At 46.9% G+C, this 26,632-nt stretch overlaps 2 protein-coding genes across 3 annotated transcripts in view; one reads left to right on the top strand and one right to left on the bottom strand.

Moving 5' to 3' along the window:
- FBXO31 (F-box protein 31) overlaps positions 1-8,056 on the bottom strand; it is a 41,646-nt gene extending 33,590 nt beyond the window's left edge. Inside the window, exon 1 of one of the 2 annotated variants that reach the window (XM_081806266.1) lies at positions 7,681-8,056. In XM_081806266.1, coding sequence (XP_081662392.1) covers positions 7,681-8,029 — 349 coding nt within the window. In that variant the 5' untranslated portion in view covers positions 8,030-8,056. The remainder of the gene's footprint in view (positions 1-7,680) is intronic. The other variant, XM_081806267.1, reaches the window with a different exon arrangement.
- A 6,389-nt stretch (positions 8,057-14,445) lies between these two features.
- Positions 14,446-26,626, top strand: MAP1LC3B (microtubule associated protein 1 light chain 3 beta). Its single transcript, XM_006734931.3, has 4 exons — positions 14,446-14,625; positions 22,113-22,168; positions 25,414-25,520; positions 26,319-26,626. The coding sequence occupies exons 1-4, from the start codon at positions 14,586-14,588 to the stop codon at positions 26,491-26,493; spliced, it is 378 nt and encodes a 125-aa protein (XP_006734994.1). The 5' UTR covers positions 14,446-14,585; the 3' UTR covers positions 26,494-26,626.
- Positions 26,627-26,632: the final 6 nt, after the last annotated feature.

Genomic DNA, 26,632 nt, shown 5'->3' with positions numbered 1-26,632 from the left:
TGCTGGATGGAGGGAGGGCAGCTGGTGTGTAAAGGGACAGAGCTGCAGGTGCGAAAGATGAACAAGGGCTGGAGGCGGCCGGGGGCAGGGGGCGGGGGGCGGGGGGGGTGTTTGCACAACAATGTGAACGTACTGAACTACTGAACGCCACAGTGCTGTACAATTAAAAATAGTCCAAATGGCAATTTTTGTTGTATGTATATGTTACCATAATAAAAAAATTAAATTGCCACTTCAAATACTCCAATCAGAAAATTTCCAAAAAGCTATTTGAAAAATGTTTTGCCAGGAGGGAAGAACAGCCTAGTACTTTGGCAGAGTCAAGTCAACATGTAAGCGGCAGCCTCCTGTGACCTAACTGCCCGGGGCTGCCAAGCGCTCTACACTCTTTCCTGTCCGACGAGCTCAGGGCTGCGTGATGGACTTTACCAAAAACGTCCTGTCCCCACAGCACATTTCTGAACATGCACTAACTCTGGTCAGTCTCTAGAGTAGGAGGTTAGAGGTTTTCTCTCTCTGCCCCCCCACTGCAGGAGAACCCAGGAGACACAGCTCTGCTTCTCAAGGGCCCTTCCCCGGAGGAGAAGGTGGAGATTCAAGGACATGGTAGCCGTGGCAGTCAGGGCTGAGATGCGCACGCACGTCGGAGCAGAATGTGACAAAGAAAGTGAGCGCCATTCTTCAGGGCACTGTGTCGGTACCGGGAGGCTGACACAGCGGGGACCTTGTCTCATTCTCCCAGTCAATGCCATGAGGAGGGAGCTCTGCCAGGCTGGACAGGCGCGGCACTAAGACACCACCTGCAGAGTCTGGGGGCAGACGAGATCCATCTGGAAAGGGGGGTTCTCTCCCAGCCCTGAAAGCAGCCAGGTGGCGGAGAAGGGAGTCCACAAGAGTCTTAGGTATGGAGAGGCTCCAGCGCAGACTATTAACCTGTGGGCCCGCCAGCAGAGATGTACCAGGAAGTGCAGGTGGCGGGGGGGGGGAGGGGGGTACAGGGAGGCCACTGTACCACTACGTAAGTCAGAGGCAGGAGGAGAGGATAGTGTGACTCAGACATGGTACCAGGCAAGCAGGAGGGAGCGAGAGAAGAAGGGCTGGAGTGTGCACCAGAGGCTTCTTTCCTACCTGCTGTGCACACACACAGTTCTCTAAATAAAACTAAAAGGCAGTTTGATCAGAAAAATTGATTTTTGTTTGCACTAAATTAGGGGATAATTATACTCCTTAATAAAATATGGTTCACACTTTTACTTCTGAGGCTAAAAAAGAAGTCAAAGGCAGGGGCGGGGGCTCGTGGGGGAGGGGACCTCCACCAGGCGGGATGGAGGGGTCAGGCAACCAGTCCCCAGGTTTCCTGGCACAGCCACTGGGTGCCAAAACCCAAGAATGCCCTCCAACAACAGAGCAGTGACTTAAACCCCTGGGCTTCTCCAGCACACTGCTCTACTTAGCTATTACTGTAACTGCATGAAATGCCTTTTTTTTTTTTTTTTTTAAAGAATGTAGCAGATCTGGAAAAACACTCTGCAGCCACCTCATCTTAGGATGGAAGAATGTATAACTCAGAACCTGGACACAGCCCACAAGTGTCTCCTACTAAACACCTGGACTATCTGGGAGGCTTAACAGTTCCCCAGGATGGCTGAAACCGCCTACAAGATTAATGTGACTTGTTCTCAACGAATTCAGGCCACGTGAAGAGAAACAGTCTCCGTGCCAATGGACACTGTGAGAAGCGCACTCTTCCAGCAGGACTCTGACCCCAGTCCAGCTCCCATGACAGGTACCTGCTGGCCAAGGGAGACCCGTTCCTGCTGACGCCCACCCTTCCTGACTGTCCCACTGTCCCGCCACCCATGTAGGAGACCAGGACAGAAGCCTGTGAGCCTGACTCTGCCATCATCTCGCCCCGGACGTTGTCTAGTACTTCCGACACTTGCCGGCTCCTCCACTTATACCCCACGGCAGGCCTGGCCGGCTCGGGTTCACCAGCCTCTCCATCGCCACCGGGTGGACAGCAATGGTATCGGTGGCAAAGGATGCTGACTCATGTGTTCCAAACCCTGCCCATCTCGGGAAAGGGCCTTCGTTTTCAAGAGGAGACTTGTTCCTCTGCAAAGTCCCAAAGACACCCTTGTGTTTGCACGCCCTTTCCAGCCAGAAAGACAAACCCAGAGCCTCAAATGCATTACGTAATCACTTTATGAAAACAGTGACAATGGCGGTGCCTGGTCCTCTAACAACTAATCGATTCTTTTTGGCAAGGTACCACTGTCTGTCCAATTAAATATGGCCGGGGGGAATCTTTACTTGATGCTCTCTGGGTACCAGGTTCACTTTCCAGCTTACTTTTTTAAGGCTGAAATAAAGGAAATCTGAAAAATGCTCCCCTACGAGGCACCACTGTCCTTTTCCCTTTCCTGCTTTGCTGAGGAAAAGGAAGAGGTTTCTCCATAAAGCAGCACAGGAGATTCAACTTGAAAAAACAGAACTGCAGTTCCTTCAAGTGGCAAAGCAGAAGAAAAAGATAAAGGTTTTCCTCCAAGTTCTGAGATCCTGCTGCATGTACAGGAGGGGGGCTGGTTTCCCCTTCTCGTGGTTAAGACGTGTTACCCCCTGAACAGTTTATCTATCTACCTGCCAACGTGCCCACCCTACCATCAAAACCAGTGGGCTCAGCAAGGATCCGCTTTACCGGAATCACAAAAATCCCTGAAGCCAACCTTTAAAACGAACAACTTGCCCAGTTCACCTCTTCCCAAGACGACCCTCCAATTTTATTTGTATTTAACAAAAGCCACATTTCTCATTTTTTGCACAGCATTTTCTTCTGCTTGCAAAGACAGAATTAAATACTGGTTTTTAATTCCCCATTTCTGTCATAAAAATCATACATTATTGGAAAAAGATTATTCCTAATTATGATGGAATTTAAACCCGCTTTAGACTTAAAAAAACAAATCAAAATATTATACAAATATCATTCTATGTGTCAAAAAAATTTACCATCAAGGGAAGAAATGGGCAAATTATATATTATAAATTCAAAACCAGACACCGACAGGTACTGAACTGAATAATATGAAATCCTCGTGTCTGAGTATTTAAAGCTCAGTGTGGAAAGAGAAAATACATGTATGAGCATTCCCTTTGTTTCTAATTTTGTCTTTTGTTATTATTTGAATATTCTGATTTAGAACTACAGTCTGAATGTACACTTCAAAATTCACCAAGTAAATGGTGAAGTATTAACGAAGAAAAGCCTTGTCAGGGTCAAAGGCAAAATAACGCACTTGGCTTCTACCCTCAGAAGTCTGAGAAATGATGACTTATTTATAGCCCCACATGCAAGTAACTGCAGGAGGCCGGCAGCCAAAAGAGTGATGCATCAAAAAAAGTGTTTACCCTCACCCTGGCCTGTGCCTGCCCTGGGGGCTGGGCTTGGTTCGGTTTGTTTCCTGTAAAAGGATAAATATCACCTAGTTGTTTTGTGCTTGCCCCTAAATCAGGAGCGTGGACTTGGCTTCTCACTAGCAACCTTCTTCCACCTGCCTAGAGAAATACCACTAGAAAATATTTAACCCAACAGCTCCAGTATGCAGCAAAAGACCAAAGTTCTATAAAAATAACTGATTTATTGTTAGGACACTGGAAATTGTGAGCTTCTCACCAAACATTATAAATATAGCTACCTCGTTTTTAAGTTTCTAGCGCTACCCCCCACCCCCACAAACTCATCCTATCATTTTAGGAAGGGCTCTTAAACACACATGCATTGTCTGCCCCCTGAAAGTCAGTCATGGCCCCAAATTCTTTGAAGCAATAAAACACAGGGGTGTGCTATTCTCTTTCCGACTCCCATTTTTGTTGCTTGTTTTCTGTTCTGGAAAATCCAATCATCAAAAGACAGAAAGCAAACATGTAAACAATGCAAATTCACTTATTAGTCTCACTCATCCTCCCAAGACACTAAAAAATGGAGCCACCATTATACCCATCAGAGCTGGACCAGACCCAGAGGTTCCATTCCAGGACAGCTGAGGGGCTAAGACAACTCACCTCCTCAACCAGCCTGAGATCCGGCCTCCTGCCCACCAAGGCTGGGAGGGCTTTGGTTTTTACCTAAATGGACTTGGGGCTTTGGCAGTATCAACATTCACCTTAACCAAATGTCTAGTTCAGGAAAGATGAACTTTGAAAGCTAAGAGAACTAAGATCAGACCCATCCCATACCTGACTGTTCTTATACATATAATGAGACTAACTCTATGAGACATCTATGAATACCATATGGGATTGCCAGCCATCCAATTTTTGACATAGATAAGCTGGAAATTAAGGCTACCAGAACGATCTAGTGAAACTGAAGACCTAGCGACCACCTTCCTGACCTTCAGATGAAAATCATTACTTAAACCCAAAATACGTAAGTTTGATTAACACTGTAACTTTCACAAGTCATTACAAATGAAGTTAAATAGCATTATCACTATAGACTATTAAAGAAATGTCTTGAAATGTATTAAACAGAAATCTATCCAGACTAAATAAATAAAACCCACAAATCAGTAAAAAAAAAAAAAAAATAGGGTAGAAAGTGGGCAAGGAGTAAGGATAAGCAAATAAGAAAAATCCAAACCGCCAATAATGTTATTTTCCAAGTGTGCATCCTCATCAGTTAGCGAACACATGCAAATTAAAATAATTAAAGGTGAATCATTCAGAGTAGAGAGAATTTGGCACATACTGGATTAAATGGGGTAACTCGGAGCAGCCGGACCAGAAATGACAACTGCCTTGTGGTGAGACGGTGCGTACTGAACACCTGCATGTCACCTTTTGTGACTCACCTGCTCATGCTTTAGTGTCAGGAGGGTAAGCAGCTAAAATTCACAGCCGTAGTAACTGGGCAGTACCGAGTGAAACTGCAGGGCTCACGGCCCACCGCCCCCCACCCCAGCAGTACTACTTCTGCATGTATTCCATCTGCATTCAACAGACATGAAGATTGTTCACTGTACACTGTATATAACTAAATAAATACATAAATAAAAATAAGAGAAGGAACAAAGCATGGTCTCTTCAAATTATGAACCACCACACAGCATTTAAAAAGACTGAACCAGACTTAAATGTATTCACACAGAACTTAAAAACACAAATTCAAAAGGGGAAAAAGCAGATGCACAGGACTTACAGAATGATATATTTCTAAAAATTAAACCATCACAAAATGTTTTATTTGGGGACACACAAAAGCATATGTATACACAAGTAAATTAAACCCACGACAGAGGCTGCTTCTTAGAATAAGAAGGGCAGTGCTGATCAGAAGTGAGTATCAGCTGAGACGTTTTCCTTAAAAAAAGGTAGAGAAGGGGCGCCTGGGTGGCTCAGTCAGTTAAGCGTCTGACTTTGGCTCAGGTCATGATCTTGGGGTCCTAGGACGGAGTCCCACATGGGGCTCCTCGCTCAGTGGCAGTCTGCTTCTCCCTCTGCCTCTACCCCTGCTCGTGCTCTCTCTCTCTCTCATATAAATAAAATCTTTAAAAACATAAAAAACCTAAAAATGTTAAAAATTTAAAAAGGTAAAGGAATCAAAAGCAAACATAACAAAAGAATTAACAGTTATTTATTGGGGGTGACTAGGAAAATGCCTCTTTTACCATTTTTGTCTTTCTTTCTTTTCTTTCTTTTTTTAAATTTCTTCCCTAGCATGTCTGCCTGCCTTGGTGGAGAAGGTGCCTTGCTTCTAATGTCACATTGACTCTTGCCCCAGGAAAGCGGAACTGAGAAGTGCCCCAGCAGGCAAGGACTGCAGTCCTGCGTCTGTCCCCAACTTCCTTCTACATCTTCGTCAGGGCTTCCTGCACTTCCATCAGCAACTCTAAAGAATTCACCCTGAACTCTAACCCCAGTGAGTTTTAATCCATACCATACCTTCAAGTTTTTTTGATTACATAAATGTCGTTACTGTTTCTACAGTTGAACTAGATGAGTTCCACTTCCCCAGAGACAAACCCACCAGAAACCACCACACAGGTCTGGCTGACCGATGGAGAAACTTCTCAAAGCACAATGGAACACCTGTGAAGAATCTGGGTCTTACAGGTGTACAAAAAGCAAAACAAAGCAAATGAAAAGGTAGAGTTCACAAAGAATGTGGAACTTTCTTTACCTCTATTTTAAAACGTCAAAAGAAATGCACTTGCCACATATATGACAAAAGGTTAATACTGCTAATATTCAAAGAGGTCTCACAAATTTGTAAGACAAAAACAGATGCTTTAAGAGACATAAACAAAAACGCACAAATAAGGAATCACAAGAGATGAAATAAAATGGCCAAAATGGCTCACAGTAGAACAATACCATTTAGGGGGTGAGAGCTTCATGTGCGTGATCTTATTTAATCCCCAAAGTGACCCTACAGGAGCAGCACTTCCCAAAAATACTTGGGAAGGTGAAGCATGTCCAAGATCTCAAAGCACATAAACTGAGCCTGGCCTGCTGACTAAAACTCCGGACTCTTGACCATTGAGCTTCACTGCAGAGATAAGATGACCGATGCCCTTGTTGGGGAGCATCTGAGGAAAGAGGCCTTCTCACGCACCCTCTCTGGGGATGCAATTTCCAACAGCTGGGCAATGGGCATCTACACCATCAATGTGCATACCCTATTACCCACAACCCTGCTCTCAGAGGAAGTGCACCCTAAGAAAATAATCTCAGAAGTCCTAGAAGGCAGAAGTAAACAGCACAAATTTCTACAAAACTGCACAAAGGCAGCCTTGACAGCATTGTTGATGACAAGAAAAAACTGCAAACTCAAAAGTCAGTTGGTAAGGGCCTAATTGGTCTGGTGGCAGATGTATGCAGTGGAATCCCACAAAGCTTTTTCATACTAAACTGTGTGGGGAAGAATATATATGGTACGATCCCGTTTAAGTAAAAATGTGTACAGGACTCTACATGTGCATATGGAGACGTGTTCCAAAATTTTAAGAGTGGGTTACCTTTGATTGCAGGGGTCTCTGATGATTTTTACTTTCCTCCTGCTGCTGTTCTGCATTGTTTGGATTTGTTTCCCAGCTGTTCTTTTTACCAAAATAGGAGACCTCATGGAACACCTGGGATCTATCAACGTTTAAACGTAGAGAGCCTTGAACTCCGGACTAAGTATAAGTCTTTCCTCCTGGGATTTGTTACAAAACTATTCACCACCCTCACTCCTGCCACCAGCATCCCTGACAGGGAACTCAACCCTCTCGGGCAGTGCCCGGCTCCACCTGCCCCTCAGGAGACCCTCCACAATCCTGGGCTCCCTAACCATTCCACTTCCCTAACCATTCCGCTCTCCTCAGCTCCGCCTCCCGAGGCCTGAGGACAGATGAGGATGCCCACATGCGTCAGCTCACTCCCCGGCCTCAACCCAGCCCCAGGGCAGTCACAGCCCAGTCTCCGCGGCTGGGGACCCCCACCCCTCTCAGAGCTCCCCCAGAGCGGGACTCCACCTCTCCCAGACCCCGCGCCCCGGACTTGTGGGAGAGGCCCCCGGAATCACCGCCCCCCCGCCCGGCCGGGACCGTCCCCCTGAGGCCCCCGATCTGAGGCCGGGCCCCTTCCGGAGCCCTGGGGCACCCCCGCCCGCCCGGACCCCCGCCCCTGCGCGCTCACCCTCCCGGCAGCGCCGCCTCCAGATGGTGTCGGTGTGCAGGATGCGCCGGAACTTGGTGCAGACCTGGGCCAGGCTGGGCAGGTCGGTGCCGGGTAGCGAGGCGAAGATTTCCACCAGAAGCTCCGGCGGCAGCTCCAGCAGCGAGCAGCGCGGGGGCGACTGGGGGCCCGCGCCCCGGCCGCCCAGCGCCCCGGACAGAGCCGCCGCGCCCGCCTCGATGCGCTCCTCCTCCGGGTCCGTGTCCGGCTCGCTGTCAGCCGCCGCAGTCTCGGCCGGGCCCCGGCGCTGCTGGCGGCGCCGGCATCCCCGCGACGGGCCCACACCGCAGAGGCGAGCGCACACCGCCATGCCGGCGCGAGGGACGGCCGCCGCGCCGCCGCCGCCCATGCGCACGCGCCGCCAGAGAGCCGAGCCCCGCCCCTGGGAGCAGGGCGGGGAGCGCCGGGCCCGCCCAGGAGCCTCAGGCCACGCCCCCGCGCCTCTCGGCCCCGCCCACCACGAGGGACCAGGACCGGCCCGCAGCGGGGTGAGCCTATGGGCTTCCCGCGGCCCAGCCACCACCTGACGCCTTCGGGTCTCAGGCCCGGGATCCCGCGCCTGGACGGAGCACGGGAAAAGAATGCTGCTTAAAATGGCACGATGGCAGCCCCTTCCTGACCGTGGACGTGCGCGAGGGCCCAACTCTCCACCTCCAGAGTATGAACTGACGCCCTCCCCACTGCGCTAACCGAGGTCGCCGCGCCGTGGGACGCAGGCCGGCGTGACCGCCGCTGCCAGGACGGCCCGAGGAGCCCCGGAGGTTGTCCCCCGAGAGCCCCCCTGGGACGGCCTGAGGATCCCACCGGAAGTTCTCCCCTCCTTCACACCCCCAAGACGCCCCGAGGACCATCCCCGAGGATCCCCCCCAGAATGCCCCAGAGGACCCCCTGGAGGTTCCCTCCCAGAACAGTCCCAAGGAGCCGCCTCCCCAAAGTCCCTTCCCCGAATCCCCAGCACCCCTCCGGAGAATGTCCCAAGACTACCACCACGGCTCCAAGGACTGCCCCAGGATGGCGTCCAGGACCGCATAAGGCGTGATTAGGTGGCCAGTGGAGCGATGCAAACTTCTCTAGCATTCCGAACTACGGAAGCCAAATAGAACCCTGACATATGCCTATCAGACCCCTTTCTTTTATCTAAAATCTGACATTCACTCAGTTCCACCCTTACTGCAATGAAAGGAAAAATGCTAGCTGGCGGATCAAAACACCAGCTCCCGCGTTGTCCATACTAATGTTGTGGTTCTGCCCTAGTTACCTTGTTTACTGTGCCCCGGGGCACATGTGTTCTAGAAGGTGGGGCCCAACTGGAGAAATGTGTAAAGCCATCTCGTGACTGTGGCTTACCTTAAATAGCTCACAACAACAAGAAACTGTAGTTAATTAGTTGTTTCCAGAGAGTCAGGCCCCTGACTGTGGGTGTGGTTACAGGAACCTCTCTACAACACAGCCCTGAAGCGCTGGAGGAATTGCCCAGTCTAAAGGGAAGCCTAGAATGCCCTGGCCGGCTCAGTGTTTCTGGGCAAGGGTGATCTTGCTAATCAGATAGAAAATTAATGACCCTGCCAGTTCCCACAAATTCCTCACTATTCACTACCGCCTCTGTAGGGAGGTCTCAAGGTGGGAGAGAGGGAATCCGGTAATGGGGGAAGCGAATCTCTAACAAAAATAACAAAACGGTATGTCCTAAATTAAATCTTGACCCACTTAGGTCCACACAATTGAAAAACAACAGCTAACTGACCTCGCTGCCCCAGCCGGCTTTTCAGTCCAGCCTCCATGCTGGTTTCACAACTCTCCTGCAGATAGTAACACATGAGCAAAATCAGACTCACTGTGGCACTCACCTATTTAAAGGTATTTAATGGCCCCACTGACTCCTTATCACATCACACATAATTGCCCAGTCTAGCCTCCTGGCCATCTCTCCAGAGGAGCCACCTGATAATCCAAAGGTCATCCATCAGCCTAGTCCCATCTCTTGACTTTGCTCAAGCGGTCTCCTCTGCCAGGAAGACCCATCTCCTCACTCCGTGCCATTAAAGAGCCAACCCCCTTCCTGCTTGTCCCCAAATAGCATCTCCAAGGTAGGATGTTCCCCTTTTCACAGCACCATCACATTGTTTTATTATAAACACTTGCTGCCTTTGTACCAATCTCCCTAGATGTATCTCTTGTCAGGTGGTAAATATGCTAACACACATCATGCAGTCAATGAGTGTTTACTGACTCAATGTTGAATGGAAAAAAAAAAAAAACTGGCTAAAAGACTAAAAAGTGAGAAATATGAACCAAACAGATTTAGAGAAGCCTGGTGGATCAGCATTATAATCCAAGCTGGGAAGTATTTCAGCAAGCAAAAATACCTGAACTAATGTGATAAATTTTTGCAGAATGCCCAACTAGACTATGTGCTATGTTCTGCATGGATCCATAGGTTCTAAAATATAATCCTTGCCCCTGTTACATTTTTGTTTTGTTTTGTTTCTAAATCTGTCTACCCCCCAGTAGGCAATTTTCTCCCAGAGGAGCTTAGACTTGTATACATGTACAAAGTAATTTGGTTAAATTTTTGTCAGAAGAATGGTTAAACTATTTTTTTTTAAGATTCTGTTTATTCATGAGAGGGAGAGAGAGAGAGAGGGAGAGCACAAGCAAGGGGAGGGGCAGAGGGAGAAGGAGAAACAGGCTCCCTAGGCAAGCAGGGAGCTGGACTCAGGGCTTGACCCCAGGACCCTGGGATCTGGATCACAACCTGAGTTGAAGGCAGATGCTTAATCGCCACCCAGACTTCCCAAAATGGTTAAACTATTCTGTTTATAGTTTGGATTATGCAACTATCCAACAGTTAGGAAGACCTATCTATATCCGTATATCCTTGAGGGCAGGAATAACAGAAGGCTGTGTACAATAACCCACCCCAGGATGTGGAAGGATTGAATTAGTGCTAACCAGAATAGAAAGAAACATAGCTGTGGGAGCATGGGTAACCCCTGTTGTCAGGAAGGAACCCAAGGGGAAAGGTCTCGGGTAGCAGGTAATTATTACACACTGAATCCTGAAAGCTTTGTGTGTCCTGAATGCTTTTATAGTCCCTTATATATAACGTATCCCATACAAAGAACACTAAGGAGGATATGGTTGATAAAAGAGATCATTTGTTTTAACACTAGATGAGACTATAATAATTAACTCTTTGTTATGGAGAACCGATAACATCTAAGGAGATAAGCAAATTACAGGGCAGGATATTTTTCTGTTGGTTCCCCAGAAGTCCCAGAAACTAGTATTTCTTGGACCTGAGTAAACTGTTAACTTTACCCATTCTAGTTCTCACAGTCCAGATGTGAAAAGTGGCATCTTACCCACTGCTCAGAAGAAACAGCCAAGGTAATGGAAAAAAAGAAAAATATTCAAAGGCCAAACAAGAGGGCCCATAGACTCCCAAGAGATGCCTCCCTTAACAGTCCCATATATGGGCAAAAAAAGGAAGAAAAAGGGAAAAAAAAGCAATCCTTGAGAATTTGCTTAGAATTAAACAAACAAAAAAACCTGTGGAACGCCAAAATAGCTGCTCATGCTCATTTCAGAAATAATGTGAGATTATGTGAGTGATTTGTGATGGCTTTCCCGCATGCGCTCGCTTGCAGATTTCTGAAGTTGTCCACCAGACACAGCCTCATGGCGAGAGGAAGCGCTGAAAAACGGTGCCCCTCCCAGCTGCTGATCGTACCTCCGAGGAGCAAGCGAAGACACTCCTAAGCACCGTAACCTACTGAGGGTCAACTTCAAAATCCTCCTGACTAAATCCTTTCTGAGAATAGTGCCTGCGGCCACTCTTAAGCAATACTTGTTTGTTTACTTGTTCCAAAGAGCAAAGAGATGACACAGGAATGATAGGACAGCAGGCCAATAGTTGCCCAGACATCCTCGGGGCTGGAATATCTCTTCCAATCAGAAAGAGGAGAGGTGGGACAGGCCAGGCCGGCCTGGGGACCTGAACAACTTCTTGGTTTGACTTGTCCTCCATGTTGTGTGTGGCAAAAACAATGTGTCCTGCACTGCAGGTTAATGTTTCATGCCTCATTTAACAGATTCTTAGAAATAGCTAGACAGTATGATTTACAACCATGTCACCTTACTAATGCTGGGGGCGTCATGTTCAGTTTTTAGTGGTTACCTTATTTTCCTCACAATTATGGTCATTTCATATTATGGAAAAGGGAAGAGGGTCGAGTTATTTAAAATACCACCTGGCTTTCTAGAGTAATAGTTTGATAGTATAAAGTCACCATGAGATTCCTGGAGAAAACATTTAATAAATTTGAAAGATGTGTTCTTGCTTTTCTACTTTATATGGATTATTTTAAGGAACAGTAATATTTGTTATTCACTTAAAAATAAATCATGCTATGCTTATATTAACTAGCTTAAAATAATTCATGAATATTAATTTGCCACTCTGAAAATTGTTCACTACCTCAGACTTCTATTAAACTGCAATCTGAGGGCACATGAAAGTTTTCTAAGTTACTTCTTTGTATGTTAATATAAGTTAATAAATTTTAGATATAATTTATATATTATGAATATGCTATTCTTACATGGAGATTATCCTTATGAGACACCTTTACATGCCCACAGCCTTGGATGATTTCCTGAGAAACACATAGGGAGATGTGGTTTTATTTTATTTTATTATTTTTTTTAAAGATTTTATTTATTCATTTGAGACACAGAGAGAGAGAGAGCATGAGCAGTGGGAGAGGCAGAAGCAGGCTTCCCGCTGAGCCAGGAGCCCGATGTGGGGCTCGATGTGGGGCTCGATGTGGGGCTCGATCCCAGGACCCCAGGATCATGACCTGAGCCGAAGGCAGACGCCCAACCATCTGAGCCACCCAGGCACCCCAGGAGGTGTGGTTTTAGATGCAAGTAGGAATTCAAGGTTAGGGGAAGATTTTGGCAGTCACTGTTAATGTGGACTTCAGTACTTAAAAATCATAGTGATCCTGTCCCATCACTAGCACAGCCCTTGAAGCCTATCCCTCTGTGGCTGTGAACCCAAGGCCTGGGGTAATTTGGTAAAGCTTTATGGATGCCTAAGGGACTAGGGAAATATGAAACTCTCCTTCCCTTCCCCCAACCTCCATATGCCAGCTAATTGATTTTTTTTTCCCTCTTGCATTTGGAACAGTTGTCCAGCAAGAGAACAAAAAGTCCATTTCTTACAAAATAGCAATTAAGCCAAGAACGCAGCTCACCAATCAATAAATATCAAAAAAAAAAAAAAAAACTCCAGAAAAGAAAGCAGCAAACAGTCCACAGTCTTTTTTTTTTTTTTTTTTTTAGGTTTATTGATTTATTTTAGAGAAAGAGAGAAAGAGCAGGGGGTGCTAGAGCAGAGGGAGCTGAGGCAGAGGGAGAGAGAATCAGAGAATCTCAAGCAGACTTCCCGCTTAGGGAGTCTGACACTGGATCTCACAACCAGAAGATCATGACCTGAGACAAAATCAGGAGTCCCGCAGCCAACGGACTGAACCACCCAGGTGCCCGCGCACTCTCTTTTAAGACTTCAACCCTGATTATTTTGTTTGGCAAAAGGTAGTTCCATAATAAGCACTGAATGAAAATTTTTTTTCCAATTTTCACAGAATAAATACAAAGCAACCAAGATGGTACACTTGGAGCTTGAAGCTTTCCTTTGGAACTTTGAAACCAGAGAGAATGTTTAAGTGCTGTTGATTCAGAGGTTTTTCAAGGTAAATAACGATTACAAAGAGGGGAGAACACCTGACAGAAAGTGACACATGCACAATGCACTGTTGTCTAGTAAACAGCAGGATGAAGAGCTACAGCAAACATCATTGTTCTGGTCTGGGAGAATAATTATACAAGGATCTGCAACATGTTTGGCTTCTCTGTAAGGAAAGAAATCCCAGCTACATTGAAACCACTCTGAGGAATATATTTTAGCATGTTTTGTATGTTTGCCTAATAATGTATACAACACAATCCAATTACTCTATCAAACGATCCTATAAGAAAGGCTCCCACAAACAGAGGGGTAAGAGGTCGGGAGCTATGGTAATGTTTCAAAGTATTAGGTATTACAAAGCAGCCCAGCCTAGGACTGCAGCGCTGTCCACCCAGGTGCACGTCCAGTAGACGTGGGGACGTGCGGTAAACGAACGGTCTGCAGTCTGCAGGCTCCTCTCCAAGCACCTGACACCCTCCAATGTTACTGCCGGTTCACAGAGAACTCTGAGGCTCGGGAGGATGCTCGGCGGCGGGGAGCTCGAGGGGGTGTGAGCGGGCGGCCGCCAGGCCCCAACTCCCCGGGGCCACATGGGCGCAGTTCCCTAAACACACAGCAGCGACAGGTACCCACTCTAGACGAGCAACCGGCAGCCCCCAGACCCGTGGCGCTGCGGCGGGAGCACGCAACGACTGTATTTTCGGGCCGGAGCTTTCTCGGCCATCGGCACACGGAGGCGGCACACAAGCGACGCGGGGTCAACAGGAGGAGGTGGACCACGCGGGACTTCGGCGCGGGAGGCGCACCCACCCTCCTGCGGCCGCGCCTGGACCTCGGCACCCGGTCCGGCCCGACCCGCGCGCCTGCGCACCGCGGGGTCTCCTCTGCGCACGCGCGCGGCCCCGCTTCCGCCACGCCCGCCATGGCGGCGGCGGCAAACGGCCTTGGCCCCGCCCCCCGGGACGCCGCGCCGGTCACCTGACGCAGCTGCGGGCTGAAGAGACACAAGGGAAGTCGCTGTCGCCACAGTCGAGGAGCTTCTGCTGCCGCCGCCACCGCCTGCAGCAGCCGGGACCCTCCGCCTCACCGCCTCCGCTTCGCCGCCCGCGCCATGCCGTCTGAGAAGACCTTCAAGCAGCGCCGCACCTTCGGTGGGTGCCGCGGCGTGGGGGGTGGTGCGCGCGCCGGAGGGGGCGCTGAAGCGGCGACCCAGGGCGGCTGGGGTCGGCGACGGCCGGGGCGAGGGCCGACGGCGGGCTGAGGGGGCAACGGGGTTTCATGTGGGGCTGGACGGGGTGGGACTCAGGAGGGTCGGAGGCGAGGACCTAAGGTGGCCGGGGATGGCGACGGCGGACCGGGGGGACGGCTGAGGGGCCGGGGGCCGACGGCGTTGTGGAGTCGGGGGGTGGGGAGAGTCGGGGTTGACCGAGGGCTGAGGGGATCGGTGTCGGGGCCGGGGGGGCCTGAGGGGTTGAGGGGGCCGGGGCCTGAGAGGGGTCGGACCCTGGAAGTCCCCTCCCTCGGTCGGCCGGGTCTCGGGCGAGGGCGGCCGTCCGCCCGCTCCGGGTCGGGGCCAGGGGCCGACGTAGGGCCGGGGGGCCGGGGCCTGAGCGGTCGGACCCAGGGAGCCCCCCCCCATCGGCCGTGTCGCAAGCGAACCCAGGAAGCCCCCCCCCCCCCGGGCCGGGTCTCGGGCGAGGGCGGCCGTCCGTCCGCTCCGGGTCGGGGCCGGGGCCGGCGTGGGCTGGGAGGCCGGGGCCTCAGCGGGTGGGACCCTGGGAGCCCCCCTCCAACACCCCCCCGGCTGTGTCGCGGGCGATGGCGTTCGTTCGCCGAGCGGGTCGGGGTCAGGGCCGGTGCGCGGTCCGACCAGGAAGGCCCGCCACCCCCACCGCGGCCGGGTCGCCGTCGAGGGCGCCTGTCCGTCCAGGGCGCGCCGCGGCGGAGCTGCTGAATCACCTTTTTGGTCCCCCGCAGCCGTGGCCCGGTTGTGTGCTGGGTTCTGTATCAGCCCTGCAGGCCGGGGGTCGCTGCCCCTCCGGAGGCGCAGACCCGCGTGAGGAGGGTGCCGTGGGGGAGGCCGGCCCGTAGGCCAGGCTGTGACAGGTCTTTGAAGTGATGACACTTGTATGCAAGTGAATCATTCCCAGGTAAGGCGCCTTGGTCCCACGTGGTCGCTTACAAACGTCCGTACCTTGCTTGAGAGGAGGAGTGTGGAGGAGCCCCGGAGGTGGAGCTTTGTACGCTTCCCTGCGCCCTCCAGTGTAGACCGGGTGTGGCGGCGCGTCTGGATCCTGTTTGCTGCAGGAGAGCTAGGGTCCGTGGCTTTTCTTTTTGGCTTGCCATTGCATTCGTACTTTTCCTCCAGCAGTAAATCACGCCTTTCCCAGTTCAGGCTAGAAACCCGCTTTGGGTTTCCTAGCATTTGGTGAAACTGAAAGTAACGTTATCACAATATTTACTCCACCAGAAAAACGAAGATAAGGAAGTGACTGGTGTTCCCTCGAAGCAAGAAAACCCTGCACTAACAGCGTGGCCCCCCGGGCAGCGTGTGGGTGGGGGTGTTTGTAGCAGCTCAGGGGAGTTCCCTGAGGTCGTCGTCTTTAGGGTCTCCGGCAGCAACACTGCACTCCTTTTGTTTCCTTGCCTGAAGTCTACAAAGAGTTGAGCGTTCATACAGCTTGGACGTGGTGGTGTAGATCTCGTTACTAGTAATTATTTGATTGCTTGGTCCTGAGAAGCTGCCAAGCATACCTTTTCAGTCTCTTGGGGCAGTTTGTTATTTAGCAACACTTGGATGTGCGTTTTGCTGGAAATTTTCTCTTCAATGACCTTGTGAACTCTCAATATTTAGCTTTTATTCAGCACTGAGAGCAGCATCTGAAGCAGATTTCCTCATGTATCGGGCTTCTGTCTTCACTGACTCTTGCATTTGAAAGTTAACTGAGGGGCGCCTGGCTGGCTTAGTGGATGGAGCATATGACTCTTGATTGAGTTCAAGCTCTTGATCTTGGGATTGTGAGTTCCAGCCCGACATTGAACATAGAGCTTACTTTAAAAAAAAAAAACACACACAATAGAAGTTAACTGGGGACATTTGTGTGGGAAAGATGCTTATTTTCTCATGACTGAAACTATAGTTATTTTCCTTTTGCTTAGAGTATTTTTAGGTTATTCTAGAAAAATCTCTGAGGAGTAGGTGGTAAGAGTAGGAAAAGTGATGAGATTAACGTATTCTAATTCACCGAACCTGCGGCCCTGGGGGTGAACCAGGGGGGTAAACCAGGAATGCCCCCATTTTTTTTCCCTGTTAGTACATCTTATAAATACTGTTTGTGGGCTTGCCCCATAGCTCACCTTTACTCCCCCTCTCCTTTTTTTTTTTTAAAGATTTTATTTATTTGACAGTGAGAGAGCACAAGCAGGGGGAGCAGCAGAGGGAGAGGGAGAAGGAGGCTTCCCGCTGAGCAGGGAGCCCAATGCAGGGCTCCATCCCAGGACCCTGAGATCATGACCTGAGCCAGAGGCAGATGCTTAACCGACTGAGCTACCCACGCGCCCCCCTTACCCCCTTTAAAAAGATCTCTTTAATAGTCATTTAGCAGAAAAAAGATCAAATATCATTTAATGGCTACTACCTTTCCTTGCTCCACTGCTGACAATTTTCACTGATTTGTAGCCCAGTAAATGAGGGAAATCAATTCTTTGGAAAGAACCCCTTCTGTAGAACCTAAGAGCAGCCCCACTTATCTTGAGCAGTTCTTTCTCTTTCCAAGTGAGTGAGTTTAGCATAATTCAGAATTGAATATAGCTCTGCTTATATCTTCTACTAAGATTGAGAGGGTTGAAGTGGACCTTGGGGCTCACCCAAAACAGCCCCTTCTTTTTGTAGCTGAAGAAACTGGGTGGGGCCCAGAGAGGTGAAGATCATGGTCCACCTAGTGGTAGAGTCTAGACTTGCACTTTATCTTCTCCCTGCCCTGTATTTTCCCAGCCTCCAGTAGGTAGCCATCATTTTCAGTACATGAGATGGGCCAACACTAAGTCAAAAGGCATAGTGTGTCTTTGCAGGTCTGTGGAAAAATTTTATGAACTTCCAGAGTTGTGTTTGAGCAAATAATTCTGGATTTGGTATGCTCAAATGTAATAATTTTGCTTCAGCTTCTGGGATTGCCCAAGTTTATTTAATGACACTGTTCTGCTGTGATTTAGTGGTGAGCAGATTTAAACTTCTCCATTAATATCAAAAAAGTTAGCATGTCTTGGGGGAAGTTTATGTGTTGGTCTAGGATAAATAGCTCCACCTACTCTAATAGGTAGACTGTAGAGCAAGGTTTATGCCAAAACGTTGATAGCACTCCATGAACTGAAGCTGTGTTGTTACTCATTGAGTTGGGTATTATTTTTATGATTTATAGACAGATGGGGGCAATACTATGCTTCCATTTCACTCAGTTAAATAAAGTTATACTTTAAATACCCCAGGGAATCTCAAAGCAACTTTGCAAATGATATGTTGGTAAAAATAAGACACCTTAACTCCCTTCCTCTATTCTTATGTTTGTAAGTCTTATAAGGGTTCTTAGAGACAGGAGAAAAGGAATCTGGGAAATATATCTTGATACGCATTTGGAAGAGTGTTTTATTTCCATTTTACAACTTTAATTTGTTTATTAACCATCTTCTGTGTGCAAGGCTGAGCCCTTGGTAAATACAAAGATGATAGAAGTGGGTCCCTGGCTGCCAGGGGCACTCCTTTGAGGAAGACAAATAATAAACAGGTCATTACAACATTTAAAAAAAAATAAGTAAAAGAATTGCTCATATGTGCCTTTGATTTGTGTTGGTAGTAATGTTTTTGTTAAATATACTGTTAGTCTCTGAAAATAGCTGTCTACTCAGAAGAGTGAGGCACAGGGGCGCCTGGGTGGCTCAGTCGTTGAGCGTCTGCTTTCGGCTCAGGTCATGATCCCAGGGTTCTGGGATTGAGCCCCGCATCCGGCTCCCTGCTCGGCGGGAAGCCTGCTTCTCCCTCTCCCACTCCCCCTGCTTGTGTTCCCTCTCTTGCTGTGTCTCTCTCTGTCAAAGAAATAAAGTCTTAAAAAAAAAAAAAAGAAGAGTGAGGCACAGGCATATACCGTATTTGCTCAATTGCTCCAGGCTTACCACTGGGTTTTCACTGCAGCTGGCCAAGATAGTTGTGACACTCCTATGAGACTTTCTGCCTTTAATAAAAATAATGATTTTTGTCTTTTTTGGGCCGTATTTTGGGGATAAATCAAGATAAACTTTTGATACTATAGTATAGAAATTATAGTTTCAGAATTGAAGCCTCACATTTAAGCCTATTTTGTTTTTTTCATTTTCCACTTGCCAAAACAAACCTATTTCCTTATATTAAAAAACTCCCCCTTCTGTCTGAATGTTTCCACTTAACGTTCAGATTTATTAGGATAAGCTTTTTTTTTTTAATTTGAGAGAGAGAGAATGTTAAGCAGACTCTGCGCTGAGCACAGAGCCTGACTGACATGGGGCTCAATCTCACCACCCTGAGATCGCGACCAGACTGGAAATCAAGAGTCCAGATGCTTAACCGACTAGCCACCCAGGCACCCCCCAGTTAGGATGCGCTTTTAAATGTGAAGCCTATTCCAGGATTTATTAAAGAATTACCATTCATTTGCTAGAGTGAATTTTTTTTTTTTTTTTAATTTTATTTATTTATTTGAGAGCGAGAATGACAGAGAGAGGGAGAGCATGAGAGGGGGAGGGTCAGAGGGAGAAGCAGACTCCCTGCCAAGCAGGGAGCCCGATGCGGGACTCGATCCCGGGACTCCAGGATCATGACCTGAGCCGAAGGCAGTCGCTTAACCAACTGAGCCACCCAGGCGCCCCGCTAGAGTGAATTAATTGTGATTTCCTCTAACCTCTGAAATAATCTTAGCTGACAAAATGGAGGTTTTTGTTGTGAAGAGGGTTGAGAGGTAAATCTAGATGGTAGAGCACCTTTTCCTGGGGTAGGACAGACAGAGGGACAGGTCTCAAAGCTGAGAGAAACATTGAAGGGGAATCAGTGACACCCTCAGAATTAGAGAAGGATTTGAAGGATAATGCCTCGGAAAAAATCCTCCTCCTCCTGTGTTTCCTTTACTCTCCATATTCTACTAATTAACTGCTTCACTCTGGACCCTAGATGTGTGGGTTTTCCACATATCAAGCAATTCAGCTGGCGGTCCTAGAATTTAAAAAAAAAATTTTTATTTATTTTTTGAGTAACCTCTACACCCAATGTGGGGCTTGAACTGATGACCCTGAGACTGAGTTGAATGCTCAACCGACTGATGCCTCTCCTACAGTTTAACTCAATTCTAATTCTGTTTACCTGGTGATAGCCTCAGATCCAACAGGTTGAGTTCAGCCCCACAATATTGCCCCTCCTCACTCACCATTCCAAACACTAATTGCAAGTACAGTTTGTTACTTGTGCTTTTTACCAACTGGCTATAGATCAGAGGTTCCTATGACCCCCTCATGTTTAATTAAATTGCTGGAATGTGTCACAGGAAAACTGTTTATTTGCTAGATTACTGGCTTATTACAAAGAATATTCAAGCATACAAATGAACATCCTGATGAAAAGCACATAGGGTAGTGTCGGGAAGAGTCCTGAGCACAGGAGCTTCAGTCCCTGTGGAGTTTGGTATGTGCCACTCTTCCAGCACCTGGAAGCCCTAAACCCCATCCTTTTGATGGAGTTTTCATTACATGGGCATGACTGGTTAAATCATTGGCCATCGGTGATTAGGTCGTCCTCCAAGCCCCTTTCCCCTCCCTGGTGATTGGGGTGGGTCTGAACATTTCAAACCCCAAATCACTGTTCTTTCTCCCTGGCAACCAGTCCCCATCCTTAGGAGCTTTCCAAAAGTCACTTCATTAACATAAATTCAGATATGGTTGATTGGGGTTTGCTATGAATAACAAGAGATGGCCCTTATCAGTACCACTCTTTTTTTTTTTTTTTTTTTTAGTACTACTCTTATCATTTAGAAAATTTCAGTGGTCTTAGAAGCTCTGCCAGGACCAAGTACATATTTTTTGTTATTAATCACTATATTATAGACCACTAGGCTAAGCTTATTATTAACAATAACTAAATTTTATCTCTATTTTCTCGTACTGAATAGGAATGCACGCTGCTAGGAATCCCTGAGTTTGCAGTCCTCTTCTATAGCAGATATGTTAGTAATTTTATCTTAGAAGCTGATTTAGAAATGTTGGGTGGGAAAATAGAAATAGAACCTATATGTTCATATTTGAACATGGGAATTAGTCATTTTTAAGAGGAATGATACTGAATGGTTTTTTTTAGATCAAAAAAATAGGCAGTGGTAGAATATATTCACATAGATCATAGCATCTTTCTTCTGAAGCCACCAGGACTTCCCAGGAAGTCCATGACATTGATCATTCATGTAAGTGATTATATTGAGAGGAATACAGAGATACTCTCCAAAAAAAGTATTCAACAGTAGACATTGTGCTTTAAACTTTTTGGATGGGGGGTGGGAGGAGGCAGGCACTGAGCAAAACTATTTTTTTTTTTTTAACTTTGACAGTGTGTATATTTTTTTCATTATTATTATGTTATGTTAATCACCATACGTTACATCATTAGTTTTTGATGTAGTGTTCCATGATTCATTGTTTGCGTATAACACCCAGTGCTCCATTCAATACATGCCCTCTTTAATACCCATCACCAGGCTAACCCATCTGCCCACTCCCCTCCCCTCTAGAACCCTCAGTTTGTTTTTCAGAGTCCATTGTCTCTCATGGTTCATCTCCCCCTCGATTTCCCCCCCTTCATTCTTCCCCTCCTGCTATCTTCTTCTTTTTTTTTTTTTAACATATAATGTATTATTTGTTTAAAACTATTTCTTTTTAATCAGAGAGAGCACAAGCACGGGGAGCAGCAGGCTCCCTGCTAAGCAAGGAGCCTGCTGCGGGACTCAATCCCAGGGTCCTGGGATGGTGACCCGACCTGAAGGCAGACGCTTGAAGGACTGAGCCACCCAGGCGTCCCTGAGCAAAACTATTTAAAAGTCAAATAGGGCATTTTCCCTGCCCCATATCTCTTTTGGGCAGTTTCTTTTCCATTAAGCACCGTATCATTGAAAAGCAGGAAGTAATAAGAGAAACTTGCATTGAAGAGCCTATGGCTTATCTTAGATTCCTATACCAGCTTAAACTTCGAAATATTCACAAAAATTGACCGGTTGTGGGAGTCGTTGGAGGAAAGATCGGTAATGCCATGCAGTTAATCTGCTGTTTACATTTGACTCTAAGCCTGGGGTCCCAAACCCTTGAAACTAGAAATTCTGTACTCTTGGTCTTGTGTCACACTACCTGTGAGAGCGGTGTAAGTGCATGTTGGTTTACATGGAAATTGTGTTTGACGTTACATACCAACTTGCGCCACGTGTGGCTCCTCTCCGTTCTAGGGAAGATGACCTTACTGCTCTGGTCTGTCACAGCTAGGGATAGGTGAATTTAGATACAGAAACCACCAGTAAAAGTGCAGGAAAGAAGCTGCATTTGGGCCCTTAATAATGCCTATGTCTCTTCCTTTTCGTTGCAGAGCAAAGAGTAGAAGATGTCCGACTTATCCGAGAGCAGCATCCTACCAAAATCCCAGTAGGTAGTCTCCGGCACCTGTGTTTCAGTCGTTAACAGTGTGCGCAGAAGAGAGCATTGCTTAAGTACTTTAGTACGTGTGTGTGTGTGTGTGTGTGTGTGTGTGTGTGTGTGTGTGTGTGACTATGTGACAGGTTTCTACAGAGCTCCTCAGACGAGTAACCCCAGTGTCAACTTCATGACCTAGAATTTGAGGTATCTTAATATACAGTTCTTTGATCTAAGCACATTCTGTTTCCTCCTGAGTCTGAGTTTGCTGCCTTAATGTTACACACTTCACAAGTCAAATGTGTTTACTTGGGGGGAAAGGGACAGAGGGGCTAGAACTGTTTGTATTTTACAGTGGAAGGAAGTGTCCGCTCTCTGCTAAAGGAAGGAATACTGCAGTAGGAAAATCAGCTCTCAGGATTGAAATGTGACTGTACATTCCAGGCTTTTTTTTGATGCCCCAGAGAAGTCTGTTGTATTTGGCTGCTCTGCAGGAGATGGAGGAAAGACATTGCTCTTTCTTGTCACGTGTAGGTGCCTCAGATGCTTTTTGCCGTGCCCAGGTAGCAATACCCTGTACCCCAAATCCTTTGCTGGCAGACTCTAAAAAGGTTTCTGTTGAGGCACCAGGTCTAGGGAGAAGTGGTTAAGAGGAACTTCTGGTTTCAGATAGAGGCTGAGTTCAGGCCTTAGGTTCAAGGTTACTGAGTGATGTTGAGCTAGTTACTAAAATTCTGAAAGGGGCTGCCACATCCTTATCTGTAAAATGGGAAGAGAATCCCATCCCATGTAGTAGTTGGAAAGATTTGCCTAGTTCTGTATACATGGTTGTTATCTCCTACAAATGCTACAGACCAGACACTCCACTGTTAAAAATTCTGTACAAGCTTTCATGTTTGGCTTTCTGATGTGTCCCCTCAGACTAAACTGAGGGGAAAGAGAAAAGGTCCAGGGGGTTGGGGCTGTAAGGTACACAGAAAAGATAAGATGGGTCTGCCCAGCAGTTTGCCAACTATAGGATTCGACGGTAAAAGACACAGTCTCTGTTTTCCTTGGACTGCCTAGAAGTTTCAGTCTGTCCTTATATTTGGGGTCAACATATGGCCCGGGGATTTCCTTAATTTTAAGGTTTTCTTCACTTTTTGGGGCTAGCTATTGGAAACGAATAGCCCAGCAGTCTGCCAGGATTTGTTCTGCAGCCTCCTTTTGAAAACATGAGTATCTGCGTACATTAGCAGTCCTCTTTTCTGCTAGCAGTTCCAGGGTTTTTGCAGAAATCACATACTCATACTTCCACATAAGTGCTTGTGGCTCCTAAACAAGTTTACAAGCGCTCCTTATTGGGGATAGCATGGATGGACAGGCAGCTTGCTGGCTCTCCAGTCCCCGTTCTCCACTCCCCAAGGACGGCTTTTTCTTCCTTCGCTCCTGTCTATAATACTGCTGTCTAGATGCAGCACTCGAGAAGGCACTTTTCAGGTCTAGCCAAATGACTTACTCATGACTTAACGTGTCTTCTCTCCCAAATTAAAAAAGTACAGGAAAAAGAAAAAAATAACTGAAAAGTCAACCAGTCATTTATAGGGGATTGTTTTCATGAAGATCAACAGCACTGGAGAGTCAGGGACACCTGAGAGGAGGAGGGAGTTCCCAAGGCCATGCTGTCCTGTGTCCCCAGGATGCTGTTGTGTCTTCCTTTAATGAAGCGGGTCTAAGGTCGGGAGATCTTCTTCTCATTCTGACTGCTTCTGCCTCTTCCTGAAGCAGGAATTTAAGATTTTTTTTTTTTTTTTTAAAGATTTTATTTATTCATTTGAAAGGGAGAGACACAGCACAAGCAGGGGGAGAGGCAGAGGGAGAAGCAGGCTCCCCGCTGAGCTGGGAGCCCGTTGTGGGACTCGATCCCAGGACCTGGAGATCAAGAACTGAGCCAAAGGCAGATGCTTAACCATCTGAGCCACCCAGGCGCCCCAAAGTTAAGATTTCTGTATTGCCGGGCGCCTGGGTGGCTCAGTCGTCAAGCGTCCTCCTTGGGCTCAGGTCATGATCCCAGGGTCCTGGGATTGAGTCCCACGACGGGCTCTCTGCTCGGCAGGAAGCCTGCTTCTCCCTCTCCCACTCCCCCTGCTTGTGTTCCCTCTGTCGCTATCTCTGTCAAATAAATAAAATCTTTGGGAAAAAAAAAAAGATTTCTGTATTGCCTCTGATCTTTCAAACCCAGGCAAAAGTAGTCTTATCTACTGATTCTCCCTTGTGGCTACCGTGTTCTGAACACACCCGATGGATCAAAGTCCTTGATCTTAACAAGGAAGGGAATAGCAGTTTGATTTGGCCTTATACAGAACCCCTGTGGGTCCCATATATAGTGGAACAATGTACAGACAAGTATCTTCCCCTTTTCTAACATTATGCAAAGAATTCCATTCCTGTCTCTCAACTTCTCGTCGTCGTGGCAGGGTGGAGAGTTGCTTTACCTGGAGAAGAGTGTCTGTGGTACTCAGAAGATGATGAGGCACAGGCGGTCAGCACTCTGGCCGGCTTTTGTGGTGGCTTCGAACTAGGGGAGAAATTGTCCTCTGTGGAAAGGAAGTATGGCAAGGAGCTAATGAATTTATTTCGGTTCATGATGTGGAACTATTTTTGTTCCCTGCATAGTGCAAGATTCTTGACTCTTAAAACTCATTAAAGAAATATAAGGAGTATTTTGTCAAAATGAAAGAATCTTCAAGTCTTTCTGTGCAAAATTTGTCTCCAGAGCCAGCTGATCATTGTCTCTACTTATCAGATATTTACTTAGGACTTTTTCCACATCAAGTAGAGAAACCAGTCTAGTATGAAAAAGACATTTGAGTGTATTACCGTAATAAAGATCTCACACATTTCAGAGGAAATAGTGGTATTGCAATTGACATAGATTCAGAGCTTACACTCCAAGCTGGTACCTAGCATCTGCTCTTTTCTGACTAGTTAGTATATTTTCATGGTTCCAAATAACAAAAAATATATAGCAAACTTCTTTCACCACCCTGCTCACCTCCCTGGAGGCAGCCAATTTGTCTTGTGTACTATATTCTGTAAGGGATAGAGTCTAAGCTAATAAATGATCACTATTTGCAGGAGATCTATGGGGAAACTAACAAATGTGCTGTTTCTATTTCAAACCCCGTTTTGGTATGTGCCAGTTACAACATAGAAAGTATTTCATCTCTTCATTGTTAATGGTTATTTTAAAATCTCTCGTCTGGCTGCTCTTCTAGGTGATAATAGAACGGTACAAGGGTGAGAAGCAACTTCCTGTCCTGGACAAAACCAAATTCCTTGTACCTGATCATGTCAACATGAGTGAGCTCATCAAGATCATTAGGTATTTAATCACCCTTTTTTTTTTCTATTTCTTTGGGTAACTGCTCATTCTGTATCAGACTTACAGATAAATCTTTAGTTAACATCTGTGCAAGCTTAATAAAACCTAAAGATGTTTCCTTCCTTCCTGAGTTCTTTTTCTTATCTGCTGGGTTTCCTGTCTCTTAGATTCTTTCATCATAACATCTAGTGTAGACGTTGTCTCTCTCTTAACGATTTTATTTATTTATTTGACAGAGAGAGAGAGCGCGCACAAGTAGGCAGAGTGGCAGGCAAAGAGAGGGAGAAGCAGGCTCCCTGCTGAGCAGAGAGCCTGATGCGGGGCTCGATCCCGGGACCCTGGGATCATGAGCCGAGCCGAAGGCAGATGCTTAACTGACTGGGCCACCCAGGCTCCCCCAGATGTCTCTTAATCAGAAAAGTTTACAAGTTTTGTATGGCAAAATTAGTAAAAGATAATGTAGACTTGGTAAAATGGTAATAAATAGTTTGTAAATTATAGTTTGAACTATTTCATTAGACACTAATGGCTATTCAGAGAGCATACTAATTTAAAACTGGCCTGGGGAATACAGTAGTAATAACCTACTAAGAATTACCACTAATATCAGTCATGAATGTAATCCTAGGACATGTCCTATGCTTTATGAGAAGTTTTAGGAGAGTCCTCATCTGTAGGCACACACATTATTTTGCCAGAAGCAGCATTCACAAAAGCTTTATACTTTTCTATCAGTGGGGGTAGGTGATATTTTTCCATGTCCCCTGCATATTGATGTGTTGGTGTCTCTTTCAATAGGAGACGCTTACAGCTCAACGCTAATCAAGCCTTCTTCCTGCTAGTGAATGGACACAGCATGGTGAGTGTGTCCACGCCGATTTCTGAAGTGTATGAAAGTGAGAAGGACGAAGATGGATTCCTGTATATGGTGTACGCTTCTCAGGAGACATTTGGAATGAAACTGTCTGTGTAAGACTAGAAAAATGCATCTGTTCTTGAATTTTTTTAAAACCTTACCAAGGAGAAAAAAAGGGATATTAACCAACTGAGATTGATGAGTTCATCCAATCACAGATCATCAAAACAGTAGTGTTCCTGCCTAGGAGTTTTAG

This window comes from Leptonychotes weddellii, chromosome 16, assembly GCF_054177405.1.
Source record: "Leptonychotes weddellii isolate Sample4059 chromosome 16, ASM5417740v2, whole genome shotgun sequence".
Lineage (NCBI taxonomy): Eukaryota > Metazoa > Chordata > Mammalia > Carnivora > Phocidae > Leptonychotes > Leptonychotes weddellii.
This window is presented reverse-complemented; position numbering and strand designations above follow the sequence as displayed.

Bases quoted from the DNA above. Each gene is read 5' to 3' on its own strand.
- MAP1LC3B (XM_006734931.3), top strand. From the start codon at position 14,586: ATGCCGTCTGAGAAGACCTTCAAGCAGCGCCGCACCTTCG. The intron at 14,626-22,112 runs GTGGGTGCCGCG...TTTTCGTTGCAG, and splicing joins CAAGCAGCGCCGCACCTTCG to AGCAAAGAGTAGAAGATGTC. The intron at 22,169-25,413 runs GTAGGTAGTCTC...CTGCTCTTCTAG, and splicing joins AGCATCCTACCAAAATCCCA to GTGATAATAGAACGGTACAA.